Source organism: Panulirus ornatus, chromosome 40 (assembly GCF_036320965.1).
Source record: "Panulirus ornatus isolate Po-2019 chromosome 40, ASM3632096v1, whole genome shotgun sequence".
NCBI lineage: Eukaryota > Metazoa > Arthropoda > Malacostraca > Decapoda > Palinuridae > Panulirus > Panulirus ornatus.
This window is the reverse complement of record NC_092263.1, coordinates 15448748-15473063: the sequence shown is the minus strand read 5'-3', so window position 1 is coordinate 15473063 and position 24316 is coordinate 15448748. Positions and strand designations below refer to the sequence as shown.

Here is a 24316-nt window from a genome sequence, read left to right as displayed (position 1 = left end):
AATGTGCTGTTTCCTAAAAAAGGAACCTGGTGATGATCGTAATACATATATGAAAAAATTTTGTCATGTTTTTATACAGGCCTTCATCTTTCCCTTCATTAATAATGGACAAGATATGAAAGTATTGTATTTGTGCTACACATTTATAATGTAGATATGGATTACATTTATCTTAGAGCCTGAACATTATCAAAAGGAATCGGAGGGAAATAGAATTGATGAATTATTTGAAAGGTTCATAAGTTTTGTATCAATAGTTTGATAAGGAACTGATTTACTAGATCTTCCATTTCACGTTTTGAACTCCTTTTAGGATTCTAGAGGCAGTTCCTGGTGTTGACATTACTCACACATTGTATGTGTTCATATGACAAAGATGGTTCCCTTAGAATGTACTGTGTCTTCATTGCTTTTGTTACACTTAACTTTTCTTTGAATTTTTAAAGAAATAAACATTGCACGTTGGATATTCCAGACATTTTGTTTGTATCTTGGAGGTTTGAGAAGATGGAGGAATTCTGTGGTGTAGTATTTAAATATAAGTATTCCATGTTCATCTTAGATTGCACCATATGAGTATACGCGGTATACAGGGATACTGCATACAGTAAAAAAAAGTGCTACAATAAGCCAATATTTCTTTAACTACAGGTGACAGTCCCAGAAAATGGAAGACATAAGGATAAGCAAGTGGAGTGCATGATCCTTCATCAACGGTGGAACAAGTTCAATCAAGAATGACATCAACATGTCTTACATTTAGATCGAAAATTGAAAGATCTTTGGTATGATGGCTTTGATGAAGAATAGACAGAAAAATAAATAAAATGGTGAAAATAATCATATATCTTGTAAGGTTTTAGATCCAGTTTTCTGTATTGTTAAGCTTGTGTGTTATATACCGAACCAATTTGTCATGCAATGATATCTTTTTTTCTGTGAAACATGCAGCTGATCATATGGAACCCATTAATGTATTTACATAAGATAAAAGAAGGAAATGCGGCAAATGAAATCAGGAATACAAGATTCGAAATTTATTCATATTTTACTCGTTTATATACACAAAAATCTTCATTGTTCCAACACAGTCAACAACGCGAAGATGACTCCACAATGTTGATCATCGCTCGATATTTGGGGTCGTTTACTTGCCATATCCGTAACCACCGCCATATCCTCCATAGCCGCCACCATATCCTCCATGGCCGCCACCATATCCTCCATAGCCACCATAGCCGCCATGGCCACCACCATGACCACCATGACCATATCCACCGTAATAATATCCACCATATCTGGGACCGGCGAGCCAGAAGTTGTTATAAGATACTCCTTTGACACCGTAGCCTCCATGTCCGTATCCACCGCCGTAGCCTCCATGACCACCGTATCCATATCCACCTCCATAACCTCCACCGTGTCCATATCCGTAGCCACCGTATCCACCAGCGTGGCAGAAGGAGGCCATGATGGCGCACACCAGCAGAGCAAACAACAGCTTCTGTAATAAGAAACAGTATAATTACTCATCTTGAGTTGCAGAGCCCAGAAAGGAAAGGGAGAGAAAAAAGCTTAGATCTATTCAGACTGCTGTATGTACAATAAGTATCTTAAATCCTTTTTAGAAATGCTATACACGACTACTCTCTCTCTCTCACTCAGAAACGGACCAGTGGTACCCCAGGACTGTTTTCTCTTTTGGGTTGGGGGACTGATACCTTCGTGACTGCACTACACTCATTAGGTGAAAAATGGATGGACTACTTTGAAGCGAAGTCATTAACCATTATGTTCTCTTTGTTGTCTAGTGATGATGATGATGATATATATATATATATATATATATATATATATATATATATATATATATATATATATATATATATATATATATATATATATATATATATATATATCTGGTTGTAGGTAGACTAAAGAGTTACCATTGTGTGTGGGTGATCACTTGACTGCGGTACACTGAGGAAAGACCACAAAGCACTGCTCTTATATACCTTGTCTCCACGCGTGGGTGAAGGCCTCTGACCCCTCCAGTTGACCTTGAACGAAATTTGAATTTCATTTTGTCGATCTATTGCCTTCAATCAAGATATGATTGATTTGTCACTAGCATAAAGTAAATAGTTGAAAACGTAAATGCAACTCATAACTGTGCCTATAGAATGCAGTTAGAGCGTTCAGTGTTGTAGGAGAGTGACTGAATTAATGCGGAATTTTATTGTATCAATGATTTTGTTATATTTCTATGATTATATATCTTTTTATAATAATGAACTTTAATGCACATACGTAAATGACACAGAATTAAACTGAAAAGTAAAATAGGAAAGATATTTGTCCCTCCCTAACTAAAGCAAGCATTTTCGACTTTTTTGAACGCTGCATCAGGCACACATAACCCACAACTTTCACCCAACCGAATGTTTTCCCATCAAAATCTTGAAGACCGGAGACTGAAGTTTGGGTCTCCGTGTACAGCTGTACGAAGGCATGTTCATAAATATGTGTCCTGCTCGATAACATGGAGGTCGAGAAGATAACCCCGCACTACAGCGAGAGGTAAACAGATCAAAGAAACTCTTGTGGTTTTAGAAAATAACCTTTTGCCACTCCGGGATCATCGCATTTGAGTGGTATTGCCAGATACGGAGATGGAGAATGAAAAGTATACTATCAATCTATTTCTGTTCTAAAGTTCAACAGGCGTTTGTAGAATCACGATAACTTTTGCCTCTCAAGGTCACCCAGCTCGTATGATGTGGTTAGATACAGTATATGTCATGGCTCAGGTAAGTATTATCAAAATGTCGTAAGTTTAAGAATCTGGACTTTATTTGTCACCTATTTCTCCTTTATGTTCATAACGTTTCTGCAGTTCTCTCTCTGTTAAGCTTTCATACATTATGGTATCGACGAAATGGAATTCTTCTGTTGCTGAAATTGGTATTTATTTAGATTTAACTTATTATGATATAATGTTTCTTAAGAAACACTCAACTGCTGATCTAGAACTATTAGCATATATATATATATATATATATATATATATATATATATATATATATATATATTTATATATATGACCAAATGAGTTATCATGGGCGGTATCATATATAATCGTGTTATTTTCCGTGATATTTTGTACGCTTGGCATATCATACAAATATTCAGGAAAGAGAAACAGACATCTGAGTAAAACGACAGAGCACGAACTTATTGTTCTCATTCGTCACCAGTTTCCAGGTTACGTAAAGATATACGCAAGAATTGATCCTGACACTTTCAATTTCTGTCTTTGCGACCATGCCCCACCTGGAGAACCTGTTACTATTTGTCTGCAGTCAGTACCAGACTCGAGGTGGAACACGTCATTCTTCACCTTCTGGACGTTCGCTTATAATGTCATGTGCTGGAAACGGAATAAGGAATAGCTCTGATCTTTTTCATTTCTTAAACGTCCTTTTGGATTCTGTACATATCTTCTTGGTGTTGATATTCCTCACATATTCTATGTGTCTTTATGAGACAGAGGGTTGGCTTAGAATGTATTGCTTCGTCTGTTAATTTCTTGTTTGATGTTGAAGAATTAAACATATCAAGCTGCATATTCCAGACATTCTCATTGTGTCTAGGATGGTTTGGAAAGATGTATGAGTTCTGCGGAGTAGTGTCACCATATAAACTTTAATAACTCACTGTTTAGAAGATTTAACTTGTTACATGTAGATACCTATGAAAACTAAGAGCACGAGGACATACAATGTATCAACACTTATTTTGATTAAATGTGATCATAAGGATAAACGAATGGAGTTTATACCCCTTTATCCACAGTGGAATAAATCTAATCAGAAAAGATAAAAACATTTCTTACATTGAGATCGAACAAACATAGTGGACAGTTTTGATTGAGATATTACAGGAAACGAAGGGAATTATCGCATATCTAGTGTGTGTGTTTGAATGAGGCTTTCTTCATAACATTGCTTTGCTAGTGTGTTATGCACTTAACAACCCTAACCATCGTAGGGTATATTGTGCGAAACGTGCCATCAATTATATTGATGTATCTACTTAAGATGGAATAAGGGAATACAGAAAAATGAAATAAGGAAAACATGTTTAGAAATTCATTTGTATTTTACTCGTTTATATACACACTAAAACTATTGTTCCAGCATAGTAGATTACTCCACAATGTTGATGATCGCTCGATATTTGGGGTCGTTTACTTGCCATATCCGTAACCACCACCATATCCTCCATAGCCGCCACCATATCCTCCATGGCCGCCACCATATCCTCCGTAGCCACCATAGCCGCCATGGCCACCACCATGACCACCATGACCATATCCACCGTAATAATATCCACCATATCTGGGACCGGCGAGCCAGAAGTTGTTATAAGATACTCCTTTGACACCGTAGCCTCCATGTCCGTATCCACCGCCGTAGCCTCCATGACCGCCGTATCCATATCCACCTCCATAACCTCCACCGTGTCCATATCCGTAGCCACCGTATCCACCAGCCTGGCAGAAGGAGGCCATGGTGGCGCACACCAGCAGAGCAAACAACAGCTTCTGTAACAACAGAAAGTATAATTGATAATCTGTATTTCGTCAAATGGTTTCCTACTGTGCGAAAAAAAATCATATACATCTAGAATAGTGTATGGAAAATATAGCAACATATCTTTTATAGAACCAATATAGGTGATTGTACTTGTCTTTTTTCGTCTCTCTGATATATATATATATATATATATATATATATATATATATATATATATATATATATATATATATATATATATCTGGTTGTAGGTAAACTAAAACGTTACCATTGTGTGTGGGTGATCACTTGACTGCGGTACACTGAGGAAAGACCACAAAGCACTGCTCTTATATACCTTGTCTCCACGCGTGGGTGAAGGTTCCTGATCCCTCCTTTTGACCTCCAACGAAATATGAATATGATTTTCGCCATGTACTTTGATAATTGAAATAAGGATCCTCATTAGAATTAAGTAATGTATGAAACGAGGATCCAAGAAAAATCTTTCCAAGCTTAATGACTATGTATCCCTGTATGTTGCTTTCAGTGGTGAAGATGAGTGATCAATGTGTTGATCAGCAAGTTTCCCTCACGCGCTCCTTAATACGTTTCCAAACGTTTCATGCAATGAATGCAAGCCTATGAAGGATATATGTATCTATATCAAATCTTTGTTCCTCGATATATCAAGCCTATTCTACGACTTTTATCTTCCTATTACAGTTGTTTAGCTTATGCCTAAACACACACACACACACACACACACACACACACACACACACACACACACACACACACACACACACACACAGACACACAGACACACACACACACACACACACACACACACACACACACACACACACACACACACACTCAGACACACACACACACAAGTATCCATTCTTTACCAAGTTACATGTATGTTTGTCTGTCACCACCTAGCGTCAGACACCTCAAGGTCGAGTCTCAGTGTGGAACCAAACTAAGACAGTATTTTCAGCACGTTTCCTGATCGGCAATCTGGAGATCAAGACGCAAACCTCTCACTACACCAAGCAGTCAACGGATTAGTCTGTTGCTCTTGTAGGTTCTGATAACTGGTATTTCCTAATGATCTCCTGCAGACGTAGGATAATATTTCATGCTATTCCTACGCATATTTTCCTATGATTTTCTTTCTGTATTTATTTTATACCTGATAATGACATTTGATATGTACTTGATTGGAATATTTTCTCCTGCTTCTTAGATTACTTTTGATTTGCTCCATGAAGATCTAACAATCCTTAAACGCCTCTCAGACATGATCTATATGAAACATACTCTATATGTGTATCTGTCTCTTCCATATCTTTCATACACATATTCATTCTTTCCTTCATTATTTTCTTGCTCATAGCAGTTTTCTTTTAACTTCAGTGAACTCGTCTGTCTACTATCTTAACAGTGAAAGAAGATAACTGCCAATCTATATCCCTTTTACATAACAATTAAGATCATTCTGATTTTTTTCACACAGTTTATCAACATTGTAGATACAAGCATTTGAATGCAAAATGATACTTATATGTATAAAAGGGACTGAGCATTGAGTAATTGTGTTACTTTAAGTTATATTGACATAATGTAGACTTTGACCGTATATATCTTAAATTACCTAAATATCAGCAGAGGGAACGAATCCTCAAAACTTAATGTTTGTATTGGGATGATGCTGGAGAAATAAATCATATGAAAAATTCGTGGCTATTTATAAGAAAATAATAAACAGTAATACAGAATTTTTTCCTCTGTGAAATGATTTTTAAGTCTGCAGATTTAAACTACACATTAACACCTTCACTCAACTGTCCAGGTGAGGATGTAGTAAGGGTGATTCAGATACAGATTCATAAAAACGGTAGTTCACCAGAATGACTCTTTACGTTGGGTGGGTCCTCAACTTTAAAGTTTATTATTGGCATTTTATAAAATGATTGACTACTGCGACACTTCTGTTACCTTTATATTGAGTGCTGTTCTCAGCAGTATAATATCACGAAAGGAAATTTCTATGGGCTACAGTATCATATACACTTTTGTTTTTTGATTTGATAATGTGTAGATCTGTCATCTCAAAAAATAGTTCATGAAGGAAAAAGAAAAAAGATATATACTTGTAACAGCTGGTGTGGCATGGACCTTATTGTTCTCATTTGGGATCAATTTGCAGGCTACATAAAGAACCTGACACCTTTCAAAAGCTTTATGTCGTTGTGATCAGAACCCACTTCACACAAGTTGTTATCCTTTGTCTACAGTCAGTACCAGACTCGAGGTAAGACGTGTCACTCTCCATCTCCTGGAAATTCGGTGATATGTTTCTATGTTGAGAACCAGGTATGGTGTGGACCATGTTATTCTCCGCCTCCAAAACGAACATTTACAGTAAGAAAAAAAATCTTTATAACTTCCTTCTGGATTTTGCAGTGAACTTCCTGCTGATGTCATTATATATTGAACAATCACATATCTATCATGTGTCTTGATAATGTCTTCTGTAGGTCATTAGTTTACTGGTATAATATGTATCGAAATGCATAGTTATATAATATGTATATCTGTGTATAAAACATTAGTGTGATTTTATGCAACTTGTTAAACTATTTTTTGTTGATATATGAGTCAAAATAAACATATACGGAGAGTAAAATTAGAAATTCATGTAATGTTTATTTCTGTACATACAATAAAGACTTTATTATCCATCATAGTGAACACCTTGTAGATTACTCCACAATGTTGATCATCGTTCGTTTTTTCGGGTCGTTTACTTGCCATATCCGTAACCACCACCATATCCTCCATAGCCGCCACCATATCCTCCATGGCCGCCACCATATCCTCCGTAGCCACCATAGCCGCCATGGCCACCACCATGACCACCATGACCATATCCACCGTAATAATATCCACCATATCTGGGACCGGCGAGCCAGAAGTTGTTATAAGATACTCCTTTGACACCGTAGCCTCCATGTCCGTATCCACCGCCGTAGCCTCCATGACCGCCGTATCCATATCCACCTCCATAACCTCCACCGTGTCCATATCCGTAGCCACCGTATCCACCAGCCTGGCAGAAGGAGGCCATGAAGGCGCTCACCAGCAGAGCAAACAACAGCTTCTGAAAGAATATATGAGAGTATGATTAATGTCTCTTATATTCCGTTTACCATAAAGCCTCCTTCAAACATGAGATATCATCTACTTAGATCAGCATAATAGCATTATATCAGTTACCTACAGGCACACGAGAGTAGGAAAGACATAGATTCAGGTATATTTAGGTAGACAGATTAGATAAGAAGTATCAGAACTACTTAGATATCACTGGCACAGGGTAAACCAAAGCGTTACCATGGTGTGTGTGTGTGTATGATCCCTTCACTGCGGTACACTGAGGAAAGACCACAAAGCACTGGTCTTATATACCTTGTCTCCACGCGTGGGTGAAGGTTCCTGACTTGTTTCATTAGGCATCCTTCCAAGTTTGAACGGTGAATTCTCTTCGACTAGTTTTATCACTGCAGGTATAATTGCCACAGACATAAAAGTGACGCTTGAGAGACGCAATACGCATCGTCGAACATTACACAATGAATATACATAATGTAGCCGTTATTACTGAAGGATAGTAACTGCATCATTCCAAAGCAACATTGTATCACTGATTCTCACATATTTCTCCATGATGAAGAATGTATTCTGTGTTTCCTTCTTTTCTTTTTTTGTTTGCTAAAACGACAAGGACAATTAAGTGCCCCAATCAAGGCCACATTAATATATATATATATATATATATATATATATATATATATATATATATATATATATATATATATATATATATATATATATATATATATATATATATACAAAAACTTCTATTGTTCTTTGTGATATGAAACCTGACATACTCTCGTGTCTTGCATATATTGCTCCTCAGTCTACCTACACCTACGGCTTAGGGGCTGCAGGCTTTACATAACCATTCTAAACTCTGAATTTTCCTGCGGTGTGCGTTACGCGCTGGTCTTACCTAGATGGTAAATCACACACACACACACACACACACACACAGATGTTTTCCGGTCTCCATCTAGCTATGGGGTTCTTCAAGGCTTGGTCTCCTCCGTGGAGCCGTACTAAGACTGTGTTATCGACACGTCTTGTGTTCGTAAGTCTGTAGGTCGTGAGAGGAACTTCACACTGTACCAAGGAATATACAGATCAACCTGTAGAACTCACAGGTTCAGCCACATTATACACCTAAACATTACCCTGAGCGACTGGCACTTCAAAATAATGATGATAGAACATATTTCATGATGTATTTTGCTCTTTGATTAGTGTTCCAAAAATTGTCGATTGTTGTATAGTTATGAAGACTCCTACACCCTTTAGGGGTCACAGTTTCCAGTATATGATTGTATATGTAATGTTTCTAACGAATGGTGGTTTTGAGAGTTTTGCGTGTTTATAATTCCCGATTGTATCTGACCTCAACGCTTAGATTATACTTCTATAAACACTTTCCTACCATTTTCCTTTCCTTTTTTAAAGCCTTATTACATTAACTTTTCATCATAAGGTATTGTATCATACCATACACTCTTGTCTAGATTTAAGTCCATTTGAGTGGCATGTGTCATCTCACTCACACAAGACATTAGCTTTAATACACTTCGGTATACTGACCAGCATGTATGAGAAATCTTTTAGGAAATAATCAAATGATACTACTGTTAATAGATGTCTAAACTTTTAGTTGATATTGCTCTCCAGTAAACGAGTGCGTCTCCCTGAAAGTCCTGATACCATGTGTCACTATATGTTACTTGACTGTGGTGTTTTTGAGATGAAAAATGGTCATCATACCAGGAGCATATCAGTTGTTTCCTACCCCTTAAATACTATATCATTCTAATAAGGTGTTTGCATATTCAATAGACTTATAATAACACTTATCAGTGTATGCTCAAATGCATCCCATTTTGTCAGGGAAAGATCAGTTACCTAAGTTGGAATGCATTTTCTTTATGCCATGGAAATATCGTTTATGTAAAGTCTCTTATCATTTTTTATTATCATATCATCTAATACCAAGTCGCCACACTTAAAGCCATTGTCCTGTTATCTCATTGTCCTGTTATCTCAGACGTAGACTTGAGCTAGAAACAACACCAGCATCAGTGGTCACTAGTGACTACAGTTTGTGACGTTCCTTCCAGAGATCAATACTATGTTACCCGGTCACCAGCCTTAAACTGTCCTTGAGTTGTTCTCACGACCTCATCTTTAACACACGTGATGACTCATGAATGGTGCTTCCTCTGTAACTCATGAATGAGAAGTCTGAGTGAAGTTACCCTCATACATATGAAGTTCTTGTTGCATGAACCACCTCGACGTCTCATTCTTCTACTGCAGGGTTGTATGATTTACTCGCTTCTGTGTACAACGTTAAAGGAGACAAAATATAAAATCTGTATTAGTATTTTATTCTTTTTCCTATTTTCTTTACAAAAGAATTACATCTTTGGGAAGGTTTCGAGAAATTCTAGAAAATCGACAGCACAGTGTTGATCATCGATCGATATTTGGGGTCGTTTACTTGCCATATCCGTAACCACCACCATATCCTCCATAGCCGCCACCATATCCTCCATGGCCGCCACCATATCCTCCGTAGCCACCATAGCCGCCATGGCCACCACCATGACCACCATGACCATATCCACCGTAATAATATCCACCATATCTGGGACCGGCGAGCCAGAAGTTGTTATAAGATACTCCTTTGACACCGTAGCCTCCATGTCCGTATCCACCGCCGTAGCCTCCATGACCGCCGTATCCATATCCACCTCCATAACCTCCACCGTGTCCATATCCGTAGCCACCGTATCCACCAGCCTGGCAGAAGGAGGCCATGATGGCGCACACAAGCAGAGCAAACAACAGCTTCTGAAAAAATATATGAGAGTGTCATTAGCGTATTTACATTTCGAAGCAGCAGACCTCGAACATATAACATATATCAACTATAGTCGCAATTTACCACCTATATAACACTCGACATTCTTACACACACACATATGTGCTTTTCAATCTCTCTCCCTAATTCATATATATATATATATATATATATATATATATATATATATATATATATATATATATATATATATATATATATATATATATATATATCACTATCCAAACACCACCATCAAGTGAAACAATGTTACCATGGTTCGTATCTATGCACTTCACTGCAGTACACTGAATGAAGACCTCAAAGTCACTGGTCTTATATACGTTGTTTCCGAACGTGGGTGAAGGTCCCTGACCTCTTGTGTTGGTGTCCAGCTGCTGAAGCTTAAAATTCGATTCCATTCAAACATTAAACAATGAAATACATTCGAGAATATAATACCTACGTATCCGTTCAGTTACTGTGTTACGCATAGCTTTGAATACCTAATATGTTAATCTTATCTTTGGCTTTTTGATCCATGAAGCATTTTCATTTATAAACGAAATTGCTTCATGGATTCAGAAAATAGCCCCCATTGTACAAAAGCACACACACACACACACACAAAAAAATGCCTCACTTTCTGTCTTTTCAAGATTGTCGGGAGTTTGTATGTATCACAAAAATTTCCTTTCTATTCGAAGTATAAAATCTCGTCGACATTTACGATAAACACGCACAGAAACCCACAATAAGACACGCACAAAACATCTTTTCTTCACTCATGCGAATGCTCTCGCGTTGAGGCCATGAAACTGGTGTCTCAAGGTTAGGTCTCCTGACGCTCTGTGTGAACGATGTTGTATCTTCAGCACACTTCACCTTGGCTCGTGTTGAAGGTCGGAGAGTCTGCTGAATTTACTTTTGTCTCTTGTCCGTTTCGCTAGTGAACTACAATGGTATGATGACAGATGTCAGATAAGGTTTCCTTAATTATTCTTCTATATCGACATTATGTACGAAAGTCCTTTGAACTGTTGATCTTCCTTCAACACTTCTGGCTGAACATGGGTATACATGTACTTTTGAAAGTGTACGCTGGTCAAGCAGAAAATGTTACTTGCGAAACTTGTAGAAAAACTTGATATTTCATGTATTCAAAAGTGGGTTGGTTAATTTCTTACTACTTTCTATTTTTTTTTAAGTTTTTAACAATGATGTATGAATATATGAATATTCTTAATGGCAGTTTTGACCACTTGATCTGATTCGATAGTAATATCGTCTCTAATGAAAAAAACAAAAAACAAAAAAACAGGCTGTTATTTTATCGACCAATTCCTATTAGAGGATGAAGAGATGGGTTAGCTGTAGACCGACTGCTGTAACCAGGATTCGAACCTATACGCTCGACCCTGGGCTGCCCGTGAATGCATCACGGTCAGGAACGCTAACCATTACACCACGGAGGTGCAGTATGATCATCTCCAAGCAGGGTGACTAAAACTGAATACAGTAGTCAAATAGAGGACGCACCAGTAAAACTGAAGGAAGCGAAGAAAAGTTTCTTTAACTAACATTCAAACACAGTACTTATGAATTCTACAATTTTGTTCGTCTTTCTTTTTGCTTCATCATGCCGGATACTTGGCTCTACGTCATCGGAGATCATTCTTCCTAAGTTCTTTCCTCAATTACGCTATGTATCTCAACAGAATTCCCAATGTAGCTTTTCTTTTTCCATTTTTCCCCCCATGTGAAAACTTTGCACGTGTCGATCTTAAAATAATTATGCCTCCTGATCCTCGTCTATCAGTTTGTCTATGTCAGTTTGCATCTGTTGGCCTTCAGTTTCTTGGCGCATTGTTGTGTGAATTTTGATAACTCAAAGCACAGCCTATCACTGTCCCTAATGTGAATCAAAAAGAGAAACGAACCTAAGATTGGACCTTGAGGCACACCACTTGTACCGTGTAAACTTTGTGACGCTGGTTCAACGAGCCGCTGATTTCTGTAAGGTAAGACAACCAATTTTGCTGCTAGGTTTTGATGGATGACTTTATCAAATATATATATATATATATATATATATATATATATATATATATATATATATATATATATATATATATATATATATATATATATAGTGATTTATATCAATTTCAGAGATTGATTAAGTTACAAAGTAAAGGCAAATTTGTCAGACATGAGTGACTTCATGGAAGACGACGCTGGTGATCGTTAAGTCAGTGATGTTTTCATAAATTGTTTAAAATCTCATCTGAAATGATAGTTTCATAATCCCTCTAACTTTGGACTCCGTCTTAATTAGGCGAAGTCATCTGGCCTGGAACTGATCACCATTTTGGAACACTGGTGTTACATTTGCAAGTAAACAAACCCGTGGAACTTTCTCTGTTGCAAGTGAAACTGGATGCAACAGTCGAGCGGTAAACCATCGTATTGTTAACTTCTTTTATTGTTTTCGGATAAAACTAATCAAGATCCTCCGGTAAATCTACTTTCATTTCTTTAACTGGTGATATTTTATCTTGGTAATGTATATCAGTATGTGGTGAAGTGTTCTCCTCCGCTATCATTGTGAAAGGACCCGGAAAGTAAGACGTGTCGTTACTGGTAAACAAGGAAAACAGAAGGAAAATAAATTAAAGGATCTTTGCCAGGGTTTCATTGTCTTGAACAAAGTCGCCGTTTTCGGCAATTAGTGAAGTAATTTTCTTGGTAATTGTTTTATTGTTTGTGATAAAACTATAAAATCCTTTTGCGTTTCTTTTGCTATTTTCATCAATATAGGCTTCATGTTTATGCTTCTTTTTGTTCTTTTTCTTCTTTTTAAGCAAACTTACCTAATTGATTTCATAATGTTCATCATTGTTATTAAAAGTGTTTACATTATGGAAGATGTTCAGACACGTGAGGGGAGATATTAACATATAGATACGTAACATTATCTAGGATGGTTTTCTCCTCTGGTCAAGATTCAAATGAATATGAATCTATTCGAGTTTTCATAGATATTAGAAGCCTGACAATGTAAGGAACTGTTTCATGATGTGATTATGAACTGTATCATTGCTCACTTCTCTTGTTAAGGATATTCTGCTTAAAATCTATGTTGCCGAGAGCAAAAAGGATTAAGTCATCTGTTGATTTTTTGTTTTAGATTTACTCTTATGGAAGTAGAGGCTACTTGCACCATCAGTTATCCTATAGAAATATTATCTACATGTTTCCTCTTCTTGTCAGAATTCGAAATATTCTTCCCAGGTATGTCTGTATACGGTCACAAGAACTTGAACTTTGTCATAAAACTTATACTAAGTTGAATTGCCGTTTATGGCTGAAGTTCGACTTCACTTCGTCATCAAGTTCTGCAATAGATCAACGGTATCTACCTGACGATCAGCACTATATCATTCCTGTTGTTTCTTTCATGGTACCAGGCCTTACAGTCATGAGTTATCATGACAGATGTTGTCCTCATAGGTCATGTTATCTAACCCGAGTCATGACGAGACCTAACATCACTACTGACTGAAACATATCCAACGAAAGCTTAAAGAAAAATACTGAGAGATAAGATGTATAGATACTTTATTGATTTTTGACGAACATCATTTGTCAAATGTTATGCACTTCGTTACGAGACTCAGTGACTTTTTGACTACAGTAATGTCAGGAGAGGTCATGCATCAGTCTGCTTCCAGGTCCATCCTCCAGCATATTTACTTTCCGTAGCCATAGCCACCATGACCTCCGTGTCCATACCCGCCATAGCCACCACCATAACCGCCGTAGCCACCACCATATCCGTAACCACCGCCATGACCATATCCACCATATCTGGGACCGGCCAGGTTAAAGTTGTTGTGGGATACACCACCGACGCCGTAGCCTCCATGTCCATAGCCACCTCCGTAACCACCATATCCACCTCCGTAGCCACCATATCCACCCCCATAGCCTCCACCATATCCCCTGTATCCAGCCTGACAGAGGGACGCCATGACGGCGCCGACCAGGAGAGCAAACAGGAACTTCTGAAAAATCAAAAGATATATTTAATGTATCTATATTCTTGAACCAGTGGAACACAGTCGCCAGTTCCCCTATTCCATATCTCTGCAGATTGACACATAAATATCACAATGTATATATACATATACAGTCTAAGTAATCTTGATATGAGGCAGAACGTAGTTACCATGGTGTGCAACTTGTCACTTCTCAGCACTGTACTGGATGACAACACCGAGACAGCCCCCTTATATATACCAAGTTTTCGAACTTGAATGAAGGTCACTGCCACGGCAGCGGCTGAATTCTGGCGAAATTTAGGTTGTCGGTTCTTTTTTTATACACATGAAGGTCGATGATGATGACTTACACGATGACTGAAATGTGTTCATGCATTATATCATAAACACAGTTCCGTAGCTCTTGGTGTCTAAGTAATAAGCATGAACATCGCAACTTTTGCTCATGAAGAGACTTGTAGCTGAAAACTGCTACAGAACTTCGTTAGAATGATACCAGTGCGTGTGAAAATCTTACTTGTCCACGCTAAGTTCAAGGTAAGTCAGTAATTCATATTACTAAACCATTTGCTCTCTGTCTGCATTCTTCCTGACATTTGCATAATACTCGCGCAATCATCATAACCACACACACACACACACACACACACACACACACACACACACATACCAGTCTTTCTTTACCAATAAATTTCTTTCCTCAACGCCCAAACTCTGAGGCCAAAAGGGCAGGTCCTCCCTCTCCCGGCAGACCCCACGCCCACTCCACCATCAGCACACCTGTGGCTCTTATTCTGAAGGTCAGTACGTACGCCCACCTCACGCCACACCTCACAGATAATCAATCACTTGGCCAATTATAATCTCAAACTGCGATTGTGATATGCAAATAACATTTCAAGATGGTATGATATAAATGTTTGGAATATTTCTTGAGTATTTCTCCTTCCAAGTGTCTGGCACGTCACTGTATTGTTACAGTGAGTTCTGTCCTTCAGCATCACAGCTCATCAAGCACTGGTTGTGGTGTGTGAGGCTTCCTTGTCGTAATCGTCATGCTGAGTTTTGTTTCTCTCACGACGGTTCTGAAAAGCTCAACAAGTTCATTAATTCTGACGATGGTTTTTCTCATTCGTAATTTCTTTTTTATTCATGTATTTCATTCCTGACGTAGTTTCGCTGACTGTTGCAGCGTTGATCGTATCATGAGAATCATCTAGGTGATCATTGCCCATATGCATGAATAGTCCTTTATCATAATCATCATTGATCACAATCTAATCCTAAGATTCTGTTGTTCTTTTACTAATGGTCATCTTAACCTTTCTCGCTCGTTATTGAATGTGGTCGACTCCCTGTAGTGTTCACTCGGGCGTCTGATCACAACCTTCGTATTCAAACATTCATAACTTAATTCATATGAGTCCCATCAATGGCTGATATTTACTACACATCACAAAATGTTTATTGACCTGGACGGTCATGTTCTGAAGCAAGATAAACATTGACACTAAAAGCAAAAACTGACATAACAAAACAGACCTGATGTAATGATATCTTCCTCTCAAAGTTTCAGCGAGACAGCATTTGCCTGAGGCTACATCGGTGTCAATAGATCCAGCCATTGTATGGAATTCTCGTGTACGACTGGAAGCACATGAGTGAGATATGCAACGAGTGTAACAAGTAATGATGCTGGTGTACGTAGACAAGGACATGTTATCTTTGTTCCGTATTCCATTGAATGGTCGATCAATTATTTGTTGCCCAGTGGGTAGTTTATATAGTTGATGTTGCAGAAGAAAATATATATTAAATGTTCTTTTACTTCATTCCGGAAGAGCCAGAGTGTTGACACATTAACCTTTCAAATCTTCATGTCACGCGGGGCGCCAGTCATCGCTGACGAGCATTCACAATAGATATACAATGAGGACCGGACTGAAGGGTACAGCCATGTCTTTCCTCACCTCCAGGAAATACGGTGACAGCATTTCCCAATAAAAACCTGAGCCGAGGTGCACAAATGTTATCCTCCACGTCCAAGAGGTGCATGTGTCCATGGAAGAACATAAAAGCTTTCAATTCCTTTCAAGAAAAGTAAAGACACTAATCATTTCTTCAAATATTTTTCTAATAGCGATATTTTGTCTATTCTTATGATGATATGAGATAAAGGATATTATTTCCAACATTCCAACAGTCACCGGGTCAAAACATTGGACTGCAAAATGGTTTGTGTATGATATTAGATCCGTTTAGGATGCAATACATGATGAAATAATTCATACATTTCAATGAGATGAGGATGTGTTTGATATTTGGATGCTGTTTGTACCTGATCTACATCAACAAATTAGGAATAATGATGATAATTCGATACAGGTAGTTATGTAGATAGATAGATAAGAGTTGTTATAACGCCTTACTCACAACCATCCATATGCATAAAGATATCTTAGAAATCCAAGCAGATGAAAGTACAGAGTATGGAGATATTTCTATATGTATCATCAGTATGTAACACTAAACAATTTTCTTTCCGTTTCGTAAAACTCTTGTTAGAATTCAATAATAAAGAGACAGTCAAATGCTCAGAAATGCAGCTTAACCCATTAAAAGAATACAAATGTCTATGTATGTCTCTGTTTTGGCAGCAGCAATATTTGCTCTTATGATTTCCTGATAGAATTGTTTTGTATATAGGATTCCATGATAGCATTTGGGCACCTATCAACGAGTGTCATTTGATGCTCTAATGTTTACATACTGTGTACAAAAACTTTGAGGAATTCTGTAAAGTTCTTTCGACAATTAGTAGTGATATTCAATGGAATCATTAAAAACCATCATCTTATCAGTTGAATGTGTAGTTTTCTCTTTCTCTCTTATCATGGGAAGTCCACACTGACAAGCCTTCTACCGCCCTAATGTTGTTTCTTGTTGGTGTCAACGTCTACACACACAAGGTCATGTCAATTCATACATTCTCATGTCATTTCTTATCTTCTTCAAAGCAAACATTTGCTTAGGCAGAGCTTAAAGAAGCCTGTGTTACTTTCTCATTCGATATCATATTTGCCAGAGTAAAGATATCATCTGTGTCACATATATATATATACATATATACACACAAAACAAACATAAAGGAAAATGATATTGAAGACGTAAAGAATAATTTGTTTATTTTCTTATGCCCGAATAATTTAGACAGTCATAGCTCACTATAAGAGAATAATCCACTAATCTGGTTATTGTTCCAAACTTGAAGTCGTTTACTTCCCGTAACCATAGCCACCATGACCTCCGTGTCCGTAGCCACCGTAGCCACCACCATAGCCTCCGTGTCCGCCATAACCTCCATAGCCACCACCATATCCGTAACCACCGCCATGACCATATCCACCATATCTGGGACCGGCCAGGTTAAAGTTGTTGTGGGATACACCACCGACGCCGTAGCCTCCATGTCCATAGCCACCTCCGTAACCACCATATCCACCTCCGTAGCCACCATATCCACCCCCATAGCCTCCACCATATCCCCTGTATCCAGCCTGACAGAGGGACGCCATGACGGCGCCGACCAGAGAGCAAACAGGAACTTCTGAAAAGGAATAATGTATGCTGGTGTATCAGGTCCATCAGGTATGCTCAACACTTGTAGAATAATACATGAATTATACATGAATGTTCCAAAGTTAGTCTTACACACACACACACACACACACACATATATATATATATATATATATATATATATATATATATATATATATATATATATATATATATATATATATATATATATATATATATATATATATATATATATATATATAAATATATATATATATATATATATATATATATATATATATATATATATATATATATATATATATATATATATATATATATATCTTTTCTTTCTTTCTTTCATACTATTCGCCATTTCCCGCATTAGCGAGGTAGCGTTGAGAACAGAGGACTGGGCCCTTGAGGGAATATCCTCACCTGGGCCCCTTCTCTGTTCCCTCTTTTGGAAAATTAAAAAAAAAAAAAAAAAAAAAAAAAAAAAGTGAGAGGGGAGGATTTCCAGCCCCCCGCTCCCTCCCCTTTTAGTCGCCTTCTACGACACGCAGGGAATACGTGGGAAGTATTCTTTCTCCCCTATCCCCAGGGATAATATATATATATATATATATATATATATATATATATATATATATATATGTACATAAATACATTCATATGTGTGTGTGTGTGTGTAAACAGAGACATCCAGCAGCACCTTCCACAAAACCTTACCATTGTGTGTAGGTTGTCACGTCACAGTAGTACACTGAATAAAGACCACAGAAGCAGTGGTCTTATATACTTTACACCTGACCCTGTGTGAAGGTCAACGCTGCTCTTGCTTCGTGGAGGAATTCTAATTCTTTATTTTCAAAACAGCCAAATTACGGGGAACAGGTACCACGGCAGGAGACAGATGGAAAATCACCTGGCCTTCGCCTCTCTTTGTATAATTAGCACCGGTTTAACTGCTATGGAAAAAGGCGATCGTAGTGACTGGCAGAGAAACAGCCACATGGATTTGTGTCAAAATAAACTTCCAATATGTCAGTACACTTTTTGTCTCTATATTCTTCAAGGTAAGTCTATGATATAGATTGCTGTACTTTCTTTTTCCATTTATATCTGAACTCTATTTGACCTTTACTTTGTTCATGCATAGTCACTGATACCACAGACACGCACACACACAAACACACACACACTAGACACATACACATGCTCAGTGACATACATGTACAAAATCACACAGCACTGAGGTCTGAGAATATTGTATGTGAGTTACCACTGAACAAGAGCTATCATGTGGTTGTGTGGTTCGATTATGTTCTTGAAGATTTTGTCGTTGGTGTTGGCGGCCCAAAGGAAATAACAACATTAGAAAAAATCTATTCGGTGAAATAGACCAGTGTATCTTGATTATGTAAAGTTAATTGGATTATAAGATCATATGTTAGCAAGACGATAGATATCTCTGAATGAGACATCTAAATGATGCAAAAGGTTAGAGGAATACGATTGTGGAGAATATATAGCCATGCAGTTCGAGGAAAGAAGGCACCATAAAGGTTAGCCCTCACGTGGCTGGTCTCCACATAGAAACTGTGGGAAGCAGCAGTCATTTGCATACTACGTCACAGCGGGCTTAATCAGGAACATTTTTAGATCTTATAGTAGAAAATGAGCCAGAATTAGAGGGAAATATAAGAGGAAATGGTGTTTTCGCAAATGAATTTCATTAGGTCACCGATTCCACAAGTTTGAATAAAGTGAGGAGACATATTCAGCACTACATAAAGAATGTTCAGTGGAGTCAGGACCAGGAGGAAAGTGAACTGAATCACGCATGCTAGACTGAACGACGTAAGAGTAAGTGGAGCTAGAGGTTGAGGCAAGATTATTCATGGAGAGGAGAAGAAGAAGGTAGGTGGTAGAAATGAACCCTGAAGGACGCCGTCGTTGACAGGGTAAGAGAAGAGCATCGCTCTGTCATCGACAACAGCGATGCAACAACATGAAAGTAACTTTACTTTAGAGAACAGAAAGAAGTTGAGAGGATAAAAAGCTGTGCCAAACCTTCTCAAATGCTTTGGAGATAGATGTCGTGAACCATGACAAACGATTCACTAAAATACCTGAGAGAGAGAGGAAGACGTGAGGTGTTGAGAAGCAGAGTTTACCAGTCGACCTTGCACAGCGAAAGCCGTATTGGTGATCTCAGGGAGGGGATTGAGATTCTGAATGTTTTAAGAAGTGGGAGTTAAGGAAAAGAGTTTCCAAGACTCTGAAGACAGCAGATGTGAGAGAGCGATGGGGTGATAATGAATAAGATTGCCATGGTCTTCTTTTTCAAGGATGGGTTGTATCGAGGGATGCTTCGGAAGAACCCAGTCGTCTATTACTGTTTGAATTAATCAACCCATTATGAACTAGTCATATTTCCGATCCATTATCAGCTTCTGAAGCAATTACGTCTTGCATTACATATACAGAGGAAAGGGAGTTCAGAGGGATCGGGTTGTGAGAGAAATCAGATCACGTTAAGAAACGCTTATTATGTGATTTATGTGAAGCTTGCACACGTAATGGTAGCAGTCACCTACATCAGAGGAGATATGTTCATGGAAATATACTGTACGTGTGGGAAACCAAAACTGGAATACAGTGCTTCTCTGCGGAAACATTATTTAGAGACGTATATGGGCAAGTCGAAGAGAGTGAAAAAAAAGAAATGAAATTGTGAAGCTGGAATCAAGCAGGATTTGTCAGGTCTGAAGAAAAGTTGATAATGCAAAACATGCTATACTGTACAGGATAAGTCCTTATTAGAGTGTTCGCACCACATGAACATGAACACTAAGAATGCCTCTCATAGAGAGAGAGGGAGAGAGAGAGAGAGAGAGAGAGAGAGAGAGAGAGAGAGAGAGAGAGAGAGAGAGAGAGAGAGAGAGAGAGAGAGAGAGAGAGAGAGAGAGAGAGAGAGAGAGAGAGAGAGAGAGAGAGAGAGAGAGAGAGAGAGAGAGAGAGAGAGAGAGAGAGAGAGCTCTCCATTACTGAACGAAAATTTCGGAAAAATTTGATGAGATCCATAAATGTTGGCTCAGTTTTGCTTGATTTCATTGGAAAAAAAAAAAGTATTCTTTGTTAAGTAGGAATGTTCATAAATACTGATGGGTAAATACGTCTCATATCGCTGGATTTGACTCACACAAATTCCTTTTATTTATATGTATACTCAGGAGAGTGGAATGTACATAATTGATACAGAGCTTGTGTCCAGTGAGTAGTTAGAAGGGAATACTTCTGAAAATATATTCACAATAGCTCGTGATTGTTGTCCAAATTATATATATATATATATATTTATATATATATATATATATATATATATATATATATATATAAATATATATATATATATATATATATATATATATATATATATATATATATATATATATATATATATATATATATATATATATATATATATATATATATTGGATATACGTTGCCATTTTTGTTCCTTTTCATAGTCATGTCTTCGTGTGACATACAAGGCATGTTTATGTACGTGTATCAAACGGTTCTCCATATATCATTGATCTAAACTTAAATCATATGGTTCACTGTTGTTTAAGGTTCACAGAATTATATGTGTTTCACGAATGCGTATTTCCATACCCTACATATATAGCTTTTAAGAATCATTCTTTGCTACGTCTTATTTTATCTGATCAATTTCTTATCTATTGCACTTTTTTAACTTTTCACATATCATGCACTTTTTTTTTTTTTTGATAATCCATTGTAAGTTTTCCTTCAGTGTTTTCCAACAATTCTTTTACGATCATGAGATAAAGTGTCGCAACTCGGTGTTTGTGTTCCAAACTTTCCCAGTGTTCTTGGTTAATGAAGTTCTGATTTACTATCACAAAGTAAGTAATGTTGCTCTTATTCCTTTTGGAATAGCGAAATAGCCTCTCCTGGGATTGACTGCAGTGCTCTATTATGGAGACTCAATCTCTTATTTCTTCATTTTCTAAAAGAACGGTCATGATGGATCACGGTAAAGGAACGTCCACAGATCTTACTGTCGTGGCAGAACACTTAACCCTGCACAACGCAACTCGGAATCAGAACATCTGCCTGGAGGATTGCGTGAGGATATTCGGGGATTTGAACCTGACAATATCAGCCACGGTGAGTAGCCTCTGTTTTCGCTTTCGATTTGACTGAACTGACACATTATAACCTGCTGAAAACGTGGCTCAATAAACTGACTAAAACTGAACATAAAACCTATAAAACAGTCCATCTTGACATACCATAACGTAGATTTACCTGACCAGGCATGTTTGGTGACGGAGGTCGACCTATTGTCTCTGCCTGGACTTACTGACCAACACACTTTCTTTATCTGGACATAGGAGGCACCACCACGACGCCCTCACTTGGTCTTACGTGAATATGTAAACCAGCGGACCTTTTGACAAGGTGTTATGTATGTCTTTACTTTCCAGGCTTCCGTTTCTCAGCTTCTCTGTTGCATAGATTCCTTTCTGTTATTCCTTCCATGTGTCTTACTTACCGTGTCAACAGTGGTGTCTTTTCGCCTGTTCTTTCTGTCTCTTCTCTTTATAGATGATCTTTACTTCTTCAGCCTCTAACACTATTCACACTTACACTGAGCATTCCACTCTACATACTGCATTCCAATTTTCCACATCTCACTCCAACGGTTCTTTTTCTCACACTGAACATGATCCTCTCTTAGTTCAGACATATGAAACATTTCAGAATGGATGGCCAGTAACCTTTTTTTCAATTCAAGAACAAAAAACGCTATTTCATCTTATGTAATTCTATAAGTTTTACTCGCCTCAACATGATGATCTGCTCACAGTAATAGGGAAGTTCACCTCCTCGTTGTTTCGTAGATTGGAACTCTCAGATCCTCTGCTCTATTAGCTCTTGTGCTGTCACCTGTCTTTAACCATCCACTTTCATTTGCCGTGATGGTGCTACCCTCACTGGTCCACAGGAACATCATTTCGACCGTTCCTATAGTGGGGTGTCCATGTATACCGTGTATAGCACTTAAGTCATTATGATCTGGACCTGCAGCACACGACTGCCTGATGCTTACCATAGGATCTTTGTGAAGATCAGCCACGCAGGGATTAACTCTCATGACACTACCTTCTCTTTACCCTCATACATCGAGTCTGTGGGTTCGTCTACCTGCTTTTTCCTTTCCCTCTTTCTACACTTTTCCGTCTATGGGAATCAGGTGTAGAAATACTGGTGAAGCTCAAACGAATCTCTACTCTTTTCCTCTCACACTTTTTCCTTTTTCTTTTCATCGGTGACAACCGTGATTGGGCACGTCTTTTTTTTTTTCCATCATGTCGACTTACGAAAAGAAAACTGTCAACCTGGACACAAAGGCCTCCACACTGCCTCCACCTGAACATACAGACACCAAAGCTGTCAACGAGTTAAGCTGACTTTCTAATAGATATACCTACCAGTGTGACCGTGGAGTGACAAACGCTCTCTTGTGTAATTCATCTAAAATATATAGATTTTCTTTTGCTAAACGATATCAATAATTTTCTCAAGCATAGACATTCACCGTTAATAAAACCTGTCATTAGGATACGACTATATTCATCAACGCTGGCTCTGGCCAACGGCATACAGAAGCGAAACTCCTGCGTTCAGTAATACTACAAAATATGTCACGCTGGAGGGTGTCGAGTGTCAGGCAGTGGAACAAGAGTTTGGCTCGGGAGAAACAGTTACAATCGATCTACGTGACAAGTTTTGGGTCCTGTTACGTTGTGCTCTCGTGAGGCGGACGTGCTCCGCTCTCTGTGGAGGGCGTGGCCAGCGGCAGCAGCCACACTGACACTAGATGTCGTTCCGTTCATTGGTTTACCTGTATCTGGAGCGACGACCTAAAACGACACATGGGCATTGTGAAGCGAAGGGTCGTGTTTCTTTGTTCCTATTTCTGTCGCGTAATTCTCGTCGTGTAACCTAGAAATAGTTTGAAAGACATTCAG

General features: G+C 38.1%; 4 protein-coding genes across 4 annotated transcripts; all 4 read right to left on the bottom strand.

The window, feature by feature from the left end:
- Positions 1 to 1024: 1024 nt before the first annotated feature.
- LOC139761461 (uncharacterized) lies at positions 1025 to 1980 on the bottom strand. The gene is made up of 2 exons (XM_071685689.1): positions 1947 to 1980; positions 1025 to 1504 (listed from the first exon to the last, which is right to left on the bottom strand). The coding sequence occupies exons 1-2, from the start codon at positions 1947 to 1949 to the stop codon at positions 1148 to 1150; spliced, it is 360 nt and encodes a 119-aa protein (XP_071541790.1). The 5' UTR covers positions 1950 to 1980; the 3' UTR covers positions 1025 to 1147.
- A 2154-nt stretch (positions 1981 to 4134) lies between these two features.
- LOC139761462 (uncharacterized) lies at positions 4135 to 4897 on the bottom strand. Its single transcript, XM_071685690.1, has 2 exons — positions 4867 to 4897; positions 4135 to 4606 (listed from the first exon to the last, which is right to left on the bottom strand). Exons 1-2 carry the CDS (start codon positions 4867 to 4869, stop codon positions 4250 to 4252), a joined length of 360 nt encoding a protein of 119 aa, XP_071541791.1. The 5' UTR covers positions 4870 to 4897; the 3' UTR covers positions 4135 to 4249.
- Positions 4898 to 10116: 5219 nt separating this feature from the next.
- Positions 10117 to 10913, bottom strand: LOC139761464 (uncharacterized). Its single transcript, XM_071685693.1, has 2 exons — positions 10877 to 10913; positions 10117 to 10592 (listed from the first exon to the last, which is right to left on the bottom strand). Exons 1-2 carry the CDS (start codon positions 10877 to 10879, stop codon positions 10236 to 10238), a joined length of 360 nt encoding a protein of 119 aa, XP_071541794.1. The 5' UTR covers positions 10880 to 10913; the 3' UTR covers positions 10117 to 10235.
- A 3293-nt stretch (positions 10914 to 14206) lies between these two features.
- Positions 14207 to 14901, bottom strand: LOC139761465 (uncharacterized). Its single transcript, XM_071685694.1, has 2 exons — positions 14834 to 14901; positions 14207 to 14669 (listed from the first exon to the last, which is right to left on the bottom strand). Exons 1-2 carry the CDS (start codon positions 14834 to 14836, stop codon positions 14355 to 14357), a joined length of 318 nt encoding a protein of 105 aa, XP_071541795.1. The 5' UTR covers positions 14837 to 14901; the 3' UTR covers positions 14207 to 14354.
- Positions 14902 to 24316: the final 9415 nt, after the last annotated feature.